The sequence below is a fragment of the Peromyscus eremicus genome, chromosome 1 (genome assembly GCF_949786415.1).
Source record: "Peromyscus eremicus chromosome 1, PerEre_H2_v1, whole genome shotgun sequence".
Lineage (NCBI taxonomy): Eukaryota > Metazoa > Chordata > Mammalia > Rodentia > Cricetidae > Peromyscus > Peromyscus eremicus.
The window spans coordinates 117,203,495-117,223,200 of record NC_081416.1 but is presented as its reverse complement, the minus strand read 5'-3'; the positions used below and the strand labels follow the sequence as shown (position 1 = coordinate 117,223,200).

General features: G+C 50.6%; 1 protein-coding gene across 1 annotated transcript in view; it reads left to right on the top strand.

Annotated features, from left to right (window-relative positions):
* Positions 1 to 18,670, top strand: part of Alpk3 (alpha kinase 3) — a 44,507-nt gene extending 25,837 nt beyond the window's left edge. Inside the window, exons 5-13 of the mRNA XM_059269413.1 lie at positions 4,078 to 6,109; positions 7,417 to 7,564; positions 7,924 to 8,051; positions 8,197 to 8,232; positions 11,634 to 11,914; positions 13,172 to 13,260; positions 13,994 to 14,217; positions 16,471 to 16,519; positions 17,040 to 18,670. Of these exons, the coding sequence (XP_059125396.1) occupies positions 4,078 to 6,109; positions 7,417 to 7,564; positions 7,924 to 8,051; positions 8,197 to 8,232; positions 11,634 to 11,914; positions 13,172 to 13,260; positions 13,994 to 14,217; positions 16,471 to 16,519; positions 17,040 to 17,385 (3,333 nt within the window). The 3' untranslated portion in view covers positions 17,386 to 18,670. The remainder of the gene's footprint in view (positions 1 to 4,077; positions 6,110 to 7,416; positions 7,565 to 7,923; positions 8,052 to 8,196; positions 8,233 to 11,633; positions 11,915 to 13,171; positions 13,261 to 13,993; positions 14,218 to 16,470; positions 16,520 to 17,039) is intronic.
* The last annotated feature ends 1,036 nt before the right edge of the window (positions 18,671 to 19,706 follow it).

Sequence of the window (19,706 nt, the reverse complement as noted above, 5' to 3'; positions counted from 1 at the left end):
AGAACTAATGTATTATTTAACAACTCTGTTGGGTTTTGTTCTTTTTAATTTTTTTTTTTTTTTTTTTTTTTTTTTTGGTTTTTCAAGACAGGGTTTCTCTGTGTAGCTTTGCGCCTTTCCTGGAACTCGCTTTGGAGACCAGGCTGGCCTTGAACTCACAGAGATCCGCCTGCCTCTGCCTCCCGAGTGCTGGGATTAAAGGCGTGCGCCACCACTGCCCGGCCTTTTTAATTTTTTTTTAACTGATGTAAGAATAATTTCAAAAAAAGAATAATTTCAAAAAGTAAAAAAAAAAGTTTAAAAATTCTTTTTATTTCTGATTTTGTTTTTTGAGATTGGGTCTCATTTTGTAGCCCAGGCTGGCCTAGAACTCACCATGTAAACCAGGTTGGCTTCAAACTCCTGACAATCCTCCTGCCTTAGACTTCAGAGTCCTGGAATCATAAGCATGAGCCACGATGCCCAATCTTGAATTCTTTAAAAATATATTTGAAACTAGAAAGCAAAAAAAAAAAAAAATGCTATTGTCTGGCGGAGTTTCTAATGTACATTAATATATGAGATACAGCATAAAGGAGAGAAGACAGAGGAACCTACGTGGGCTAAGATTACTACAACTGCTGAGAATAGTAAAGTCGAGACCTCAGAAGACCTGTGCCCCAATCCTAGATTCTATTCTTTAAGATCACAGTCTACATAGTGAGTTCAAGGCCATCTTGGGCTACATGAGACTATGATTTAAAAAGAAAAAGCAAGCAAGAGAGCAAGATTATTCTGCCATCGCCCTCTTCAGCATCATCGTCTTCCGGTTGCTGAGGAGAAAAGAGGAGTAAGAATAAAAACTTAAGGCTCACCTTGACCTACAAGGGTACACAGCTTTGCAAGAAGCCAGGAGACTGCCCGGGATTTCTCTTTTTCTTTCTTTTTTAATTGGAGAAAGAGGGCTTTTTGAGGGGGAAAAAATACTAGTCCGAACAGTTCCAACATTTCCCCCCTACAAAAAAGACTGAAGGAAGCTGAGTAGAATCTGGAATCGACTCCCAAGGGCAAGGGATTCCTCTTATGTGCTGATAAAGATGATGATGTGTGTAATCGGGCCGCAGAGGATCAAGTTGTGGCCTTGTTCATCACAGAAGAAGGCACTTTAATTAAAAACCAACAAACACCCAGATAGCAGTCAAAGGACCCACGACAAATACCAGGGAGATGGATTGCTGAATCTGAAGGGAGCATGGGAAATAGTGAAAAAGACAGAGTCCCAAAGAAGAGAAGACTCCAGCAGAGAGGCCTGGAGAGATGATCGCCGGGCCCTTGTTCTGAGGATTTAGGAAGTGGATGAGAGAGGAAAACCTGCTAATGTTATTTGTAATAGAAACATTATATGATACCACCACCTAGGTTCTCTCCGCATAATCAAAAAAATTAAATTTATTTTACGTATGTGAGTATTTTGCTTACATGCATGTATTGTACCATGTGTGTGCCTGGTGACCACAGAGTCAGAAGAGGGCATCAGATCCCCTGTAACTGAAGTTGTGAACCACCATGTCCTCTGCAAGGGCAATAAGTGCTCCTTACTGCTGAGCCGACTTATTAAGCCCCAGCCCCAGCCCCAGCTTGCATAATTGTCTGAAGAACTATGTTGCTGGGACTGGGGAACTAGCTCAGTTGTGAAATTGCTTGCTGCACAAATCCAAGTACCCGAGTTTAAACTCCAACACCCACTTAAAAAGCTGGACATAGTGACAGATGCTCGTAACCTCCATACTGAGGAAGCAGAGACAGGCAGGTCCCTGGGCACCTGGTCAGTCAGCCTAGCTGAACTGGTGAGCCCCAGGCCCAAGTAAAAGATCCTGTCTCAAAAATCAAGGTGAAAGCTCCTGAGAGACCATACCCAAAGTTGACTAGGTAGGCAAGGAGCAGGGTCAGTATGTCTGGGAGAGAAAAAACCAAGTAGTTTACAGTCATTACAGTAAGTTAGTGTTAGGTGGAGGGACCAAAGAGATGAACCTGGAGATATTGGGACTCGCTGAAGGTCAGACTTCACTTATCACATAAGAGTTTGTCTGTCTATCTATCTATCTATCTATCTATCTATCTATCTATCTATCTATCTATCTACCTATCTATCTATCTATCTTCAAGACAGGGTCTCACTGTGTAGCTCTGACTGTCCTGGAACTTACTATATAGACCAGGCTGGTCTCAAACTCACAGAGATCTGCCTGCCTCTGCCTCCCGAGTGCTGGGATTAAAGGCTTATGGCACTATGCCCAGCTGAAGGTTTTATTTTTTTAATTTTCATTTTTAATTAAATTTTTGTTGAATGTGTGTCGTATGCACATGGTATGAAATGGAAATGTACTTAAGAGGGCTGGAGAGATGGCTCAGTTTTGCTCTTACAGAGGACCAGAGTTCATATCCCAGCACATACATTGGGCATCTCGCCTCACAGCCACCCGTAACTCCAATGCCCTCTCCTGGACATCTTGGGTCCTGCACTCACACATGCACATAACCATACACAGACATACATCCTGGTTGTCAGAGAGAAGCTAAAGAACATTTTAGTTAAAATCCTTCAGTCAGACTCCCCATATTCACCAAATAGGAATATTTCCCATATTCATACCACCCATTCAAAATTCTTCATTTAGTAAAGAAACCTTAAATTTTACTATATTTTGACTATATATAATTAAAATTTATTTATTATTATTTTGAGACAGGGTTTCACTGTGTAGCCCTAGTTGGCATGGGACTCTCTATAGACAAGGATAGCCTTGGCTGTAGAGATCCAACTGTCTCTGCCTCAAGAGTGCTAGGAATAAAGGCATTTGCCACCACACCTGGTTTAATGTTCTGTTTTTTTTAAAGATATTTTAAAAAATTATTTGTAGGTGTGTGTGTGTGTGTGTGTGTGTGTGTGTGTGTGTGTGTGTAGGCCAGAGGACAGCTTTTTGGAGTTGGTTCTTGTTTTCTACTTTGTTGAAGCAGGATCATCCTCGTTTGCAGCCCTGCTGTGTGTTTCCAGCTTGCTGGCCCATGAGCTTAGGCTCTTCTGTCTCTGCTTCTCATCTTGCAGGGGAGCACTGGGGTTACAGAAGCACCAGGGGACCAGACTCAGGTGGCCAGGCTTGCACCACACATGCTTTTACCCGCAGAGCCATCCTGCTAGTTCATGTTGTAGCGAGAAGCGGCAGAGGCAGTCTGCCTGGTGTGTGGGAACGCAGCACAGTGCTCTACAGCCGCAATTGCTGTAAAGAGAACACAATTGCTGTAAAGAGAACACTGCAGATTCATTGACTTCTCGGCCTAGGTGCTCTTCCGAGTTCTCTGAGTCTGTCTGAATGACGCCAGATATTCCCGCATGCCCAGTGTTGCTGGTAGATGCTGTCGTTGAGGCCACTGTCAGCACACATTTTGAAATTCTCTCGTTTACCTCTAATTCTACACAGGCCAATTACTACATAGAGACTGGCCAGGATAGTAGTTCGTGCCTGTATCCCAGCACTTAGGAGGTTGAGGCAGGAGGATCAACAGTTCAAGGCCAGCCTCAGCTACAGAATGAGTTTGAGGCTATACTGTGCTGTGTATGACCCTGTTTGAAATCCCTGCTCTCTACCTTCCAAAAGAAAGACAGACAGACAGAAAGAGAGGGAGGTAGGAAGGGGTGGAGAGAAGGAGAGAGAGAGAGAGAGAGAGAGAGAGAGAGAGAGAGAGAGAGAGAAATAAAGGCAAACGGAAGTTCTGGGAGCCCTGAGGCAAGGACAATATCCTCCAAATGGCAGAGGTGAAGTCAGTCAGCCATGACAATGAGCAGAATTTATTCAGGGAGAGGCCAGAAGACCAGATAGGCCTGGATTCTAGATAGTCCTTAACTTAGTTTCTGGGCTCAGGACATGAGGCTTGGGATTCTGTCATAGGTCTCTGCCCGACCTTCAGCATGCCTGAGGAACCCAGGGGCAAGGTTCCCTTCAGAGCAGTTCTGAATGAGGTCAGAGAAGGCTGGGGTGCCATACTGCAGAGCCCAGCACGTGTGTTGTTAAGGCTTTGCTTTGGGCCGTGTGTCCTCAGGCTCTGGAGTCCCAAGCAGCCATGGCTCCTGCCACATCTGCCAGCAGCACCCCTGGAAATCGAGGCGTCATGGAGCCCATGGATACGGAAGCTCAAGAGGACAGGAGGCCACATGCTGAGGAGAGAACTGGAGGCAGGAAGGAAACCCGGACAGATGGAATGCTGCACGTGGACGGGAGGACTCCGGGAGACGGAGCACAAGCCCCGCAGAGGACACAGGCCGATGAGAAGGCACAGGTGGACGTCCTGACACACGGAAGTGAGAGGCCGCGGCCAGACAGGAGGTCACAGGAGGATTTGGTGACACAGAGAAGGGTGAATACGCAGGTGGGACAGACGCAGGCTGATGAGAAGTGGCCGCGAGACCCAAGAGACGCAAGGATACAGGGAGAGAAGGAGACAGAGTTAGCGGACAGCATCCCCACAGCTTTCAAAACCCAGCCAGAGCAGCCTTCTGTGGCCAGCCTCAGCTCACCACCCAGAACCCTCAGACCCTCACCGTCAGAATGCCCTAGAGCTGCTCAGGTTATGGAATGTTTTGAGACGAGCCCGGAAGCATCTCATGTCCAAGAAAAATCTGGTTTTCTGCTTAGGTCTGAAGAGCCGGCAGTGACAGCCTTCAGAAGCCATGAGGACACTCTACTAGGTCCCCTGTCAGGGAACCACATGTGCCCAGCCCAGCTGCCCCCTGAGGGGAACTCAGAGCAGTTGGGAAGAGAAACACGTCAAAGGCCAGAGTGGGTAGGGCTGGTCGAGGCCAAGCAAGAGGACAGCCTGTTTCAGTGCCCCAAGGAGGAGCAGCCCGGGGAAACGCTGTATGTGGATCTCCCTGGTGGCCATTCAGCTGGCTTGAGGCAGGAAGTGCCCACCATGCCCTCTTTTTCTGGAACTGGCCTGACCAATAGACTGCAGGAAGGGCTACCCAGCCCCACGGCTTCTCAGCACATAAGCACGGACAACTTCCTCTCCTCCAGGGACCAGGACCTGCTGAATTCTGCTCCCACTCAGCTACAGGGGCCAGGGTCCCCCACCCAGAGTCACCCATCAGAAGTCATGGCTACCAGCAGTGAGGGGGCCTGTGCCAAGGAGCCAAATGTGGAGGGGAGGTCCTCTGGCACCCGGAGCTGTGACCCCGGGCTTATTGATTCCCTGAAGAACTACTTGCTTCTGCTGCTGAAGCTTTCCAGCCCAGAGACAAGTGAAGCCAGGGCACAGTCCCAGGATGAGGCTGCCACTGGAGGTCTAGCTTCCTCCTCTACTCTGGTCCCCACCATGGAAGTGGCTGGGCTGAGTCCCAGGACATCGAGGCGCATCCTGGAACGCGTGGAGAACAACCACTTGGTGCAGAGTGCACAGACCCTGTTGCTGAGCCCCTGCACCTCCCGCCGCCTTACTGGCCTCCTGGACCGTGAGGTACAGGCTGGCCAGCAGGCCCTGGCTGCTGCCCAGGGCTCCCGGGGCCCGAGCCCCAGCCCCCTCACCATCCCGGCCATTGTGGTGGGTGAGGAAGGATCTGGTGCTGGCGAGGGAGGGGATTCCAGGGAGGAGACCTCCCAGGAAAGGGACAAGGATGGACTACTAGGGGAGGTGGATGGGCAGACAGCGGAGAGCAGAACCCAGGAGCCCTGCCAAGAAGAGTCGACCCCGGGGGAGGCTGTGATGGGTCTCCCCGCAGCTACACCCGAGGAACTGGCTCTAGGGGCCCGGAGGAAGAGGTTCGTCCCTAAGGTCAGAGCAGCATCAGATGGAGATGTGAACAAGGCTGAAGAAAGGGAGAGCCCCACAGTTTCCCCTCGGGGACCCAGGAAGGGCCTGACACCAGGGTCCCTAGGAACTCCAGGACGGGAGAGACGTTCCCCTACCCAGACCCGAAAGACCAACATGTTAGAGGTGCCTGGGACAGAAGAAGAGCCTGCAGCAGGAGACCTGGGCTCCAGACCTAAAGCCAGTGGCCTGGACTCAGAGCCTGCCCTGGATGAAGGCAAGCAGGAAGCTCCAGACAAGCCAAGGAAAGCCAAAGACCTGCTGAAAGGTGAGTGCTGGGAGGGGCGGGCTGCCAGGAAGTTGCAGCCTAGTTGAGCATAGTACCACCCCATGGTGGAGGCACCTCCCTGCTAGGGGTCAGCAGGTTCCCTTGGGAACAGCACCTCATGAGCTGTCAGAGAGGGCTGGCGCTTGTCATGCTCTCCTTCCTCAGGAAGTGAGGTGACCTTGGCGGCAGCCTCGGCACAGTGAGCGGTAAAGGCATGGGAGAAATCAAGTACTAGGTGAGGTCCTGTGGTAGACATCTTTGATCCCAGCACTCCAGAGACTAAGGCAGAAGGACTGAGAAAGTTCAAGGTCAGCCTGGGCTACGTAGGGAGACCCTGTCCGGAAACCAAACAACAAAAACCAAGCAAACCAAAAGGCGCCACTCAGTGCAGGACCTGGCTTCAGTGGCATCCCAGCTCCGCCATCACCATCACCGTCACTAGACTTGTTCCATGGTGACCCCATGGTCAAGATAAGTCTCAAAGGCAGGTCTGTGGAGACAAGAACCTTTCTTGACTGCTCGTCACTGTTGGCGTGCTTAGCTGTGAGTCCCTCCTTGACCTGGGGTTGGGAGATTTTTATTTTCCTGGTTAAGATGTGTGCACTGGGGGTGGGGTCAGGGTAGAAGCCTGAGATAGAGGTGGGAGGCAGCCAGGGCTATGAAACGCTGCGTTTATGTTTGTTGCTTTCTCTCAGTCTGTTTCCCAAGGAAACCCCGGGGATGCAGGGGTGTGGCTAGAGAGGGCACAGGGTGCTGGGGATGTAACTTTTTGAAGCCTTTAAAAATTAAATGAATGGGCTGGGAATGGTGGCGCATGCTTTTAATCCCAGCACTTGGGAGGCAGAGACAGGCAAATCTCTGTGAGTTCGAGGCCAGCCTGGTCTACAAAGTGGGTTCCAGGATGGCCAGGGCTGTTACACAGAGAAACCCTGTCTCGAAAAACAAAAAACAAACAAACAAAAAAAAAAACAAACAAAACAAAACAACAACAACAAAAACCCAAAAAACCAACGAAACAAACAAAAAAATTTAAGTAAATAAATATTAAAAAAAAGAGGGATCAAGCAAGTTGTCGGTCATCATGGTGGAAATTGGAACCTGACTTCTATTCAGGATTGAGCTATCCTATTTATTTCAGTGTTGGGACTTGAACCCAGGACCTCTCACAGGCCAGGCAAGTAAATTAAAATGAGAAAAGCATGTAGTTCTACTCTGAACATACAAAGAATCCATTTGACAAGCCCAGTGATAGACTATTACGGAGAAACCTCGAGATCAGTTGGAGTGTTGGTGTCTCCTGTTTGCAGCCCCACAGGTGATCCGGAAAATTCGGGTAGAGCAGTTTCCAGATTCTTCTGGCAGTCTGAAGCTCTGGTGCCAGTTTTTCAACATTGTTAGTGACTCGGTCTTGACATGGGCGAAGGATCAGCACCCAGTTGGCGAGGTGAGCAGGAGGTAAGCCGCCTAGGTACCACCGCCCCCTGACCAGGCTCCCCAATTGCAGTCATGTTGGACACTGTCCTGATATTTTCAATCCATCCATCCCCTCATTTCGTCCTCACAGTAGCCCCAGTGAGTGAGTCTGATACTTCACATGGAGATCAGAAAATTGAAGCTTAGAGGTCTTAAATCACGGGTCCTAAATCCTGCAGCGAATGCCACCTGTGTGGTTAAGGACCCGTTTCTGACCTTGGAACCTCTCACCACCTCCCCAGGGCTCCCAGAGCCTGGGTTCCCAGCAGCCTGTGAGAGTTGGGTCGGAGGCCCCGTGTCATGGCCATGACCCTCACGAGAAAGGTCTCTGCTCTCTGCAGCGCAGGGGACGAGGGTCCGGCGGCCTTGGCCATAGTGCAGGCGTCTCCCGTGGACTGTGGTATGTATCGCTGTACCATCCATAATGAGCATGGCTCGGCCTCCACCGACTTCTGCCTCAGCCCTGAGGGTGAGTGTCCTGCTGCTAGGATCTTGCGGGTGTGTGTGTGTGGGGGGGGCAGGCCTTGTGGGTGGCAGCACTGTGCTGGACAGGGATGGCGCTCTGCCTGGACAGCCAGCCAGAAGGCAGTGGTATTCTCTTTTTCTCCACACAGTGCTGTCCGGCTTCATCTCCAGAGAGGAAGGTGAAGGTATGTTGCCCCTCTGGGTAGGAGGGTGGGCCTTCACCCCAGCTCTGCCCTTTGCAGGGTTCCTTCCTTAGGGGTTTACAATCCTTCCTAAATCAGGGTGCTGCTCCCCTTTGCCCCCCAGTTTAAGGTATGGCTTGGGGGGGGCGGGATGATAGAGAACTGATGTTTCTAAAGATGGTGGAAGAAGATGGGCCGGGGGTGGGGGAGCCCTTGGCAGGAGTTAATGCAGTCCTCTGCCCCCTTCAGAGTCCTTGAGGGCAGGACTGCCACCAGGGCACGCAGAGTTTCTCACGGTGCTCTGTGGACTTTGGCATCAGAGTTACCAGAAGTCTGCTGTGAACACAGCTCCTCTGCTCCCTTGTTCAAGCATCCTGGATGTCTAGGGAAGACCTGGAAAATGTGCATTTTCTGCAGCTCTTTGGTGATAGTGAGATATACCCCCAAGTTGTTTGTTTTGGAATAGCATCTCACTGTGTAGCCCCAGCTGTCCTGGAACTCACTCTGTAGACCAGGTTGGCCTCAAACTCAGAGACCCACCTGCTTCTGTCTCCTGAGTGCTGAAATTAAATGTGTGTGCCACCATGCCTTGGCTACTCCCAAAATTTGACAAACACTTCAAGGGTTTGACTATCAGAGGAGAGTCTGCCATAAAATCTCTTTGTTCAGGGACTGGAGAGATGGCTCAGTGGTTAAGAGCACTGACTACTCTCCTAGAGGATCTGGGTTCAATTCCCAGTACCCACATAGCAGCTCATACCTGTCTGTTACTCTAGTTCCAGGGCTTCAGACATGCATGCAGGCAAAAACCAATTAACATTAAATAAAAATGTTACTCTTTAAAAAAAAGTCCCTTTCTTCAGTTGTCAAATAATATTTAATCTCTATCATATATAGACCGATATCTGGGCTAGGCATGTCTGTAATCCCAGCTCTTTGAGCCAGAGCCTGGAGAATTACCATAAATTTTAGGCCAGTCTGATCTGCATAGTGAGTTCCAACCCACCCTGGACTACAGAATGAGACCCTGTTTCAACAACAACAAAATAAAAGAAACTAAATGCTCAACCATATCAAAAACGTCATAGGGATTCTTTAATATTACCGAATGTCCACTTTGCCCCGTTGTGTCGTATGTTGGTTGGAGTCAGGAGCCACTAATTTACTTGGCTGATACATCTCTTGTCCTGTCAAATGTTAGCAACCGTCCCCTGCCCCCTTTGGTTTCTTTCTTGCCATTCCTTTCCTGAAGTCACTGGATACATAGAATTTCTTTTTTGTGGGTTTATATGTGAGTAGGTACACGTACATGAGTGTGTAGGTGCTAGAGATCCACTTTGAGTGTTGCTCCTCAGGGGAAATTGCTCTTTTTGAGAGAAGCTCTCTCACTGAGACCTGGGTCTTTTTGATTTGACTGGCCAGTGAACCTTAAGGATCTTCCTGTCTCTGTCTCTCCTGGGCTAGGATTCATGATAGTGTTCCATGACTGGGGATTGAACTCAGGTCCTCATGCTTTAGTGGCAAGCATTCAGTGAACAGAGCCATCTCCCAACCCTTGTAGAGTTTCTCAGCCTAGATTTTGCTCAGTGTATCTTCGTGTACCAAATCCTCCCATCTATATGCTTCTTCTAAACTGATGGATTAGAAAGTTGGGTCAGCTGGGCGATGGTGGCGCATGCCTTTAATCCCAGCACTCGGGAGGCAGAAGCAGGCAGATCTCTGTGAGTTCGAGGCCAGCCTGGTCTACAAAGTGAGTTCCAGGACAGGCTCCAAAGCTACACAGAGAAACCCTGTCTTGAAAAAACACAAAAAAGTTGGGTCAGCTTCAGATTCAGGTATAATGTGTTTGTTTGTTTTCTTGGCAAGAATAACCCACAGACTGGATGTAGTGTTACATGTCTAGAACTCCAGCCCTTGGGAGGCTGAGGCAGGAGGATTATGAGTTCAAGGTTTACCTGGGCTGTATAGTGAGCCATTTTCTCCAAAACAAACAAAAAACAAAAGCAGTAACTCACAGGAGTAGTGTTTATTTCCTTTTCTTCCTACCCAGAAGCAGGTAACGTTACTTCCTTTCACTGCTGGGAATGCTCGGTGCTCAGTGGGTTCAGCAACCCTTTTGTGAAGTTAAAAAGCACTGTTCCCCACCCCACTTTGCCATGTGGGCTGACTTTTAGTGGTCACTGATTATTGCCTGAGTCCATCGTCTCTTTGGGAGTTGCAACATGGCGGTATACAATCCCACCATTTCATCATCATCCATTAGCGGAGACGAAATGACCACAGTTACCTTGATACAAGCTTTCCGGGAGGAGGTGAAGGCTGACTTCCTGTACTTACCAGTTTCAGAATAATAAGTTGATCTCTGGGAAGCCTCTGAAGTGACCAGTGAGGCTTGGTTCTTTTTCCAGGGGGACTGGGAGTTTTTCAATTACCATTATGAACTAGGGGGCTTTCAACGTATTTGACATGCACAGTGCCTTATACTAATTATTCTCTTTGTTGCTAAAATTGCTTCATTTTGGGCCAAATGGAGTCCCTTTGGTTGGCTCTTACGCTCTTTTGACAAATCTCCAGTATTTTTACAGTGGTGGGGATTGAACCCAGGGCCCGGCATACGCTAAGCAAACGCTCTGCCATTGAACTTGTCTCCAACCCTCTTCTTACCTTTTATTTTGAGACAGAGACAGTTGCCTACACTGTCCTGAAGTTCACCCACAGTAGCCCAGGCAGGCCTTGACCCTGGGTGCCGTGGCCTCAGCCTCCCAAGTACTTAGGATGAAAGGCCTGTAGCTGGAGGTCTGGCCTCCCGGTAGTTCATGGTCACATCCTTGTTTTCTGGTGGTATACAATGGGTTAGATCCATACTGTACTTCCGATTGAGCCCTGGAACCAGTTGTTTCTTTGGGGGTTCTGGTCCCTTTAGTGGGAAATGGTGCTTAGTAACCCTAATGTTTTAGATCCATACCCTACACTTCCTGTTGAGCCTTGGAACCAGTTGTCTCTTCTGGGGGTTCTGCTTCCCTTTAGTGGGAAATGGTGCTTAGTAACCACGCTGAGCACTGCTGCTTCTCACTGCTATTGAATTGATCTGGGAAGCTTGTTTACATCAAACATGTTGGTTAAAATAAAGTCATTGATTTATTTGCTCAAAACACTTAACTCTATGAGGTAGTTCTGGTAATCTGTGTTGACTGCAAATGCCATAGAAGACACTGGCCTTCTGCAGGCTCTTCACTGTATGATGGGCACCACAGGAACAATGCTAAGTGGTACAAGTCAGATAGCTTCTGCCCCAAACACCCTACTGTGTGACAGTTTTGCATCCCAAGCCCTTTCCTTCCTACGGACCCTACCTCAGGCAGGCAGGAGATGCGAGTTCCCATGTCTCTCCTGTTCCCCTTCAGTTGGAGAAGAAATTGAGATGACCCCCATGGTGTTTGCTAAGGGTCTGGCTGACTCTGGCTGCTGGGGGGACAAGCTCTTTGGGCGATTGGTGAGCGAGGAACTCCGAGGGGGTGGACATGGATGTGGCCTTCAGAAGGCTTCCCAGGCCAAGGTCATCTATGGGCTAGAACCCATCTTCGAATCCGGCCGCACGTGTGTCATCAAGGTCTCCAGCCTGCTTGTGTTTGGACCCAGCAGTGAGACTTCTCTTCTGGGCAGAAACTATGACGTCACTATCCAGGTACTGTCCCATCCTCTCCCCTACCCCTTGCCCCCTCCCTCTACTCTCTTACCTCTTCCCTTTCCCAGTCTGGGTTCTTTTGGAAGCCCCATGAAGAGATAGAAGCCACCTCCATTTCAAGCTCATGAGGCTTCTAGGGTGGGTTCAAGGACTGGCTGAGATGTAGCTGTGAATCCAGACCCTTGGCCTCAGAGAACTTCAGGGTTTCAGAACCATTTGGAACCTACTTTTCAAATTGTGTGTGTGTGTGTGTGTGTGTGTGTGTGTGTGTGTGTGTGTCGTATGCACACGTGTGCTTATGCAGAAGACAGAGGAGGATGTTGGGTGTCCTGCACTACCACTGTCTGCTCTATTCACTTGAAACAGGGTCTCTTGCTGACCTGCAGCCAGGCTGGCAGCCAGTAAGCCCCGGCAGCCCAGCTACAGGACTGCACACATAGCCGAGGCTGACTTTTTACAGGAGTCCTTGGCGTTTGAACTCAGGTCTTCCTGCATGTGCTGCAAATGTTCTTAACCACTGAGCCTTTTACTCAGTCGTGAATTATGCACATTGTCTCTGAGTCAGGGTTTTTCTATATAGCTCTGGCTGGTCTAGAACTTGCTCTGTAGACCAGGCTGGTTTTAAAGTCAGAGATCCACCTGTCCCTGCCTCTTGAATGCTGAGACTAAAGCCATGTACTATCACACCCCATTAAAAATTGTTTTTGTGTGTGTGTATGGGTGTTTTGCCTATGTGTATGTGACATTGAAAACAGTGTCAGATCCCCTGAGCTGCTTGTAAGGTGCCACGTGAGTCTGGGAATCAACCCTAGGTGCTCTGGAAGACCAGCCAACCACTGCTCTGCCTCTCCAGTCCCCAAATGATCCTTTTTGTAGCAGAAGCCTTTCTCCTGCTTCAAACCCAATCTCACTGAAGTCTTATTATGGGAAATAAAAGGGAGTGGTGTGGGTGGGGAGAACAGTCTGCCCATGTTCTGCAGAAGGGTCCCTGGGGCACCATTCTCTAGCATTAGGGCTCCAGTAAACCCAGTTCAGAAACCTCTTTGAAAACCTAAATTAGACAAAAGCCCACGGCCCATTGTTGTTCAGAAGAGAAAATTAGACGCGGAGAAGAAAGCCTGAAGCAGTGAGCCCTGCTATCTTCAGGCAAGGCTTTCTCCCTGTGGTCCCCTGGCAGGCGGCCCATTCACTCAGACGGGCACACCAGACGACAGTGGAGCCTCCTAGCTGACGAGATTTGCTTTCTTCTAATCGTAGGGGTGCAAAATCCAGAACATGAGTCGGGAGTATTGCAAAATCTTTGCAGCTGAAGCCCGGGCAGCGCCAGGCTTCGGGGAGGTGCCCGAGTAAGTACACTAAAGAGGGGCTGTGTAGCACGTGCCTTGGGCTTGTGCAAAGACCGTGATTTCACATCCTCCCGGGGCCTTCCTGAGCTCCAACCAGGTACAGATGGCCTCCCACACTCAGCCACACACTCAGCTCAGTGATTCCACATTTGAAAGTAAGGACATCAAGATTCACTATCCACTTCAGGAAAGTCCTCGCCGCCTCCTCCCAGGATTCCTCCCCCTCACTTTTAGCCCAGATTTCCCTGTGGCAGAGCTTCTTTCCACAGCCGGTTCTGGGGCTCTGGAGAGAGGGGAAGGGGTAGGTACACTAGGCATCTGGGTAGGATTCTAATGTGGCAGGTGGACGGGATGGGTCAGTGGGGACTCTTGGCATGAGCTGTGAATGCCTCTCCTACATCTGGTTTCTCTCTGGCATCAAGCCATCAAGCCCACATCCCTTAAATCCTTCCTGCAGGTGTCCTTCCCATTCACACACTTTTCCTCAGCCCTCACCCAAATACCGGCTGCTGGGGGCCATCGCAGGGTTTAATTTTAGTCCTGCTGACCACAGAGAATGGGCCCAGCTCTAAAGTCAGGGGCCATTTTCCATCCTTCCTTCTGTCCATCATACCCAGGGCTGAGAACTCTTTCCAGGAAGGTCCCTTCTTTTAGATAAAGAATGAACAGGGCTGGAGGAAGGTGCTCTCTGTGGCTGTTCTCCCGACCTACTGCTGAGTGCAACTCTCTTTAGGATCATCCCACTGTATTTGATCTACCGGCCTGCAAACAACATACCTTACGCTACCCTGGAGGAAGACCTGGGCAAGCCCCTGCAGTCCTACTGCTCCCGACACTGGGGCTGTGCTGGGGCCCCAGCGGCATCCAGCAGCTCGGAGGCCATGCAGAAGTGCCAGACCTTCCAACACTGGCTGTATCAGTGGACGAACGGCAGCTTCCTCGTCACAGATTTGGCAGGTAGGAGGGTGGAGGATGCACAGGTGCACGATGTGGGAGCATGCGGAGATCCAGGCAGAGCACAGGGCACCCACGCCAGCTCACAGAGCTTTATCCTCCTTTGTGGTAACAATGATTTTATAACTAAGATTGGGCAGAGACTATGTTGCCTGCAACCCCTAGATATACCGAGGCCTCGTGTAGCCAGTTTGCAACGTAGTTACATTTGAAGGAGTGAAGTCCAAACCCACCCAAAATTGAAGTAATTTGTTTTAGATTTCAGTTTTTTATTATGTAAAGTCACGTAAAATAGCTGGGTTTTTGTTTGTTTTAGCTCTTGTTTTTGAGACAGGCTGGCCTGGAACTTGATATGTAGACTAGACTGGCCTCCTGTCCCCCAGGCACTGGGGTTACAGGTATACCCAATGGCACCCTGTCCCAGTTGCATTTAAAGGGGTGTGGTTCAGGCCCACCTGCTTATTTTCTAGAGCATTACATGGGATCTGATTCAAAACCCACAATCAGCTTTCCCATACCTCCTTCTCCTTGCTTTTCACCTTGCTCTTGACTTTCTCACTTCCAAACCTCCCAAACGCTCTACTACCATAGCACAAAAACATTATTGCCATTCATGGTGCTGCGTACCTACAATCCTGGGATTGTGAAGCCAAAGCAGAAGAATTCTAAGTCTGCAGCCAGCCTGAGCAACAAGTGAGACTCTGTCTCAATACAGACAAACTGTCATCCCAGCACTCTGGAAATAGAGACAGAAAGATCAGGAGTTTGTGGTCATTCTTGGCTACATAGTGAATCTGAAGATAGCCTGGGCTACCTGAAAGGGGTGTGTGTGTGTGTGGTGTGTGTGTGTATGTATGTGTGTGTGGTGTGTGTGTGTTTGTGTGTGTGTATGTGTGTATATATGTGTGTGTGGTGTGTGTGTATGTGTGTGTATATGTGTGTGTGGTGTGTGTGTGTATGTGTATGTGCATGTGTATGTGTGTGTATATATGTGTGTGTGGTGTGTGTGTGTGTATGTGTGTGTGGTGTGTGTATGTATGTGTGTGTGTGGTGTGGTGTGTGTGTGTGTGTGGTGTGTGTGTATGTGTGTGTGGTGTGTATGTATGTGTTGTGTGTGTGTGGTGTGTGTGTGTGTGATGTGTGTGTGTATGTGTGTGTGTGTGTGTGTGTGTGGTGTGTGATTGTGTGTGTGTGGTGTGTATGTGTGTGTGTGTTGAGGCAGAGCTTTGTTGAGTTAGTTTTCTCCTTCCAGCATGAGTTGGGTTAACCGGCTTTCTCAGAAAATATCTTTACCTACTGAGATATCATTGATGTGCGTACATGTATGTGTGTGTGTGTGTGTGTGTGTGTGTGTGTGTGTGTGTATGGGGAGCTAGATGACCAAGCTATCATTATTCAACATATTAACTCACAGTGCATATCTATCATCTCGGCACAAGGGAACTGAGTCAGGAAATCAGCAGGACCCTTTTGTAAACAACAAAAACCCCAAAGCAGTCAGAAGGGAATCAGAGCTCAGGCAGGTCAAGCCAATAATCTCTCTGGGATGTGGTTGCCTTTCATTCTCTCGAATGGTGTCTTTCTACCCCTCAGACTTGTGATCAGCATGGAGACCCTGCATTTAGGAAGGTCTTTTGCAAGCTAACATTCTGTGCACGCGTGGGGGTCATTAGTAAAACACACACTGGAACGTGACAAACCAAGCGGCTTATTAGTTCATTAGCTCGGGAGTGAAAACGTTGAAATCTAAATCTAGATCGGTCTGATTCCGTAGCCCACGATTGTTCCACCCTTCACATAGTGATTCCCAGCCTCGACACGGGGACAGAGGATCACAGCCCCAAACCTGAATGCTGGAGACACTTATGGACTAACCTGCATGAGAGATTTTTCCCCACCCCCATTGTGCCGGGCTGTTCTCCGAGGCTGCCTTTCCTAGTCAAGTCTCTGGTTTCTTGGAGCTCTTGCTGCCTTTGTGAGAGCGTGAACCTGTCTTAGCCAGTGATGTCTTTCTGCTGGTGCCATTCCTACCTTCTCCTCCCTGGCTGGACCACTACCCTGCTAGGAGGAAGGAGAAGGTTTTGGTCCAGAGCCCAAGGATGGTCCACTCTGTGGACCGGTCTGACCTATAAAGGCCAGCTTGCAGAGTTGGCTCCAGTCAGTTTAGAAGTTCCTTCCTAAGGTGACACTGGGCTGGAGACACAGTGTCCTGGCAGCCGTCCAGGCTGCCATCAACCCTCTACTTTTTTCCCCCAGGGGTTGACTGGAAGATGACCGACGTACAGATTGCTACTAAACTTCGAGGGTGAGTGGTTCTTGGAGACAGAATGTCTTATAGAGTCTTCTCGGGGTGTCAGATACCCTAACCCCTCATGACTCTCCATCCCTGAGGTGCTGGGCCTGGGGCTGCATAATCCCAGCCACTGAACCTATGACCGTCTGGTAACACCTTGGGGACGTTGATCCTCCCTGCCCCATACCTCTGACCCAAATGCCCACACAAAAAGCTTCTTGCAATTCTGGGCCCCCTTCCACTTCCTTCGTCTTTGAGAAAGCTACAGGATACAGATGAGCAAGGGTCCTGCAGCTAGACCGACTAGACAGCCGGGCCACCAGACTACAGCAATTTACATCGAAAAGAATGGCCCATCTGATGAATCCTAGGTGCCAGGATAGGAGGAACCCGTTTTAAATTGGGGTTTGGGAGGGAACCACCTGAGGTAGCATTCTGGCACAACACAACACTCTGATGTCAGCCGTCCGAAAGCCCACTACCACGGGCCTGTGACACAGTAGGCCCACTCGGCGCTTGTGTTTGGCTGCAGATACCAAGGCCTCAAGGAGAGCTGTTTCCCTGCCCTGCTGGACCAGTTTGCCTCTTCCCATCAGTGCAGCACCTACTGTGAGATGCTGAGGCTCAAACCCCTCAAGGGCCCTGAGGCTGCCCACCCCCCAGCCAAGGCCAAAGGCTCCAAGAGTCCATCTGCTGGAAGGAAAGGCTCCCAGCTGAGTCCCCAGCCTCCCAAGAAAGGCGTTCCCAGTCCTCAGGGCTCCCGGAAGAGTGCGCCAAGCTTCAAGACCACACCTCAGGCCTCCGAGGCAGTCACCGTTCAGTTATTAGGACAGGCCCCTGCCCCAGAAGGGAGCTCGAAGGCCCAGGGCACGCGGTAGCCCCAACAGGAGGCTGGGGGCCTCTACTCGAGAGCAGACCAACAGGAAGCAGCTTGAACCAGATGGAGACGTTTTCAATTCAGGACTAAGCCGAGAAGGTGCCCCAAGCAGGTACCTCTTGGGGACCTGTCTCGGTAGTTTCACCTCATTGAAAGGCTCTGGGCACGGCACGTGACCTGGTGGCCTCTTCTAGTGCCGTTACTGCCCAGGGCTCCCAGGCCTCAAGTGGGGCCCACCTCCAAGTGCCTGGTGGCCTCGGCCCTCCTTTAAGTTTACACTTGCCACTGCTGGAGGCTCCCCAGTCCTCTGCACGAGCTCTGCACTCTTGACCCCAGCCCCAGCCGCCACAAGCAAAGGTCGCAGCCTGGGGCCTGCGGGCCAGCATTTACCTTCTCACCCTTGCTTATCCCGCCCTCTCCCTGTCCCCAGGGCACCAGACTTCCTGTGGGGTCTAGCCTTGTGACTCTCAGGGTTTCATCTCTCAGCTTCTCTGCCACATTCATCACAGCTTATCCTACGACTAACCTGCCCTGAGTCCAGATGGGACCCGGGGCCCTTCTGGAGCCAGCCCATCGTGTCTTCGTGCGGTGTTGTTTTTGTTTTTGTTGGATGATACATGGTCTTGTCACTCTGGCACGTACTTGTTTCCCATGCTCCCTTGCACACACCCTCTTCCTAGGCTTTGCACCCGATGCAGTCTGCTGCCTACCCTGCACTAGCTTGTGCTTGCCCCTTTGTCCAAGGCCTCCTTCCATCCTGACCTTGCACCCTACCCACCAGTGGCTGGGTGAGGAGCGGCCCCTCTGGCTTCACTCCTCCCCAGGGCACTCTTCCTGGTTGTCCCGGGTTCTCCGCTCGTGAGGAGGGAGGGAGCATGAGGGCGCGTGAACAGCTGGACGCAGAGGCAGGGTTTGGACTTGGAGGCACCTTGTGCTCTGTTCTGAGAGCAGCGAGGCTGCAGTCTACGTCACATCTCTGTCCTACAGGAGTGGAAGGCTGGGACTCTTCCTCACGAGGGAGGGGACACAGGGTGATCCAGGAGGGTTGCCATCATTCATGTGCTCGGGTCGAGAAGGAAGTCTCTGTACCTACCTCCAACCATTTGCTCTTGATCCTGGGCCTCAACTCCAGATGCTCAGGTGTGGGTTCCCAGGGAATTTCTGTGCTGGGTCCAGCACCCTGGGTCCTTCCTAGACACCCCTCCTTGAGACCCAGGATGGGGTAGGTCCCGGAGCTAGCCTGCTCCCCTTGTTATGAAATAAAGGCAGCAACCGTGTGTCCTGTTTGTTGCCCTCGTCTGGTGTGATTCTCGATTAAGAAAGGTCAAGAAGACTCTCTGTAGTAGTCCCTGGGCCTGTGGCAAAATGGCTGTGATTTGGCTCCTCGCCTTGGTCTCAGTCACCTGGGGCCACGGCTGGGCCGTCAGTGCAATGGAGCTGATGACCCCTGCCCTGCAGCAGGAGTCTGGGAACTTACTTCATCCCTTTGGAACTGAGCCTTCATTTGGTAGAGGGCCTGGAAGGAAGGGGTCCAAGAAGAAGAGCAGAGCTGGGGACTCAGCAGAAACCTCATCTCTGCCACTTCCACAGCAAGGGGAGCCCGGCAGCAGAGCATCCGCCTTTCACCTTCTTGCCGGTCCTTTCCTCCTGCTCAGCAAGGGCTCAGGAGCTGCCCTGCCCGCCCCGCCCCGCTCAGGGCTTCCCACCCGGCCCCGCCCAGGGCCTCCCCTTCCCTGGGGGTGCCTGTCACTTCTCTACCTCCTCCCTGCTCAGGTGACCCTCACTCTTTCTTCTTGCCCCAGTGTGCCCCCAGTTCTACCAGCCTGCATATCCATTGAGAGCTGGGCCATTCATTGCTCAAGCATTTATTCACTCAGCAGACACATACTAAGCACCTTCTGGATGCCAGGCCCAGACGGGCAGCTTCTGAAAGGCAACGTGAATCAGTTTGGGAGAGATGTGTATTTTTTAGGATGTGGATTTTAAGCAGCAGAAATTATAACCTGGACCAACTGAATGGAGAAAACGGCTATGGGAAGGATACGGGAGCAGATCACTCAGAACCAAAGAAGAGTTGAACAATTAGCTTTGGGGAAAAGGAGCCTGGGAAGCTCTCAGTAGCTGCCGCCTTTACTCTCAGCACGTTTCTCCACCCAAATTCAAATTCTGGCCAAGACAATCTGGCCTCAGGCTTAGGGACTCACAGGTGGGAGAGAGGCAGTATTCCAAAAGCTGGGGATTATTTCTGAAATAGCATCTCATGTAGCCCAGGCTGGCTTCAAACTCACTATACATAGTAGTTGAGAGGCTGGCCCTGAACCT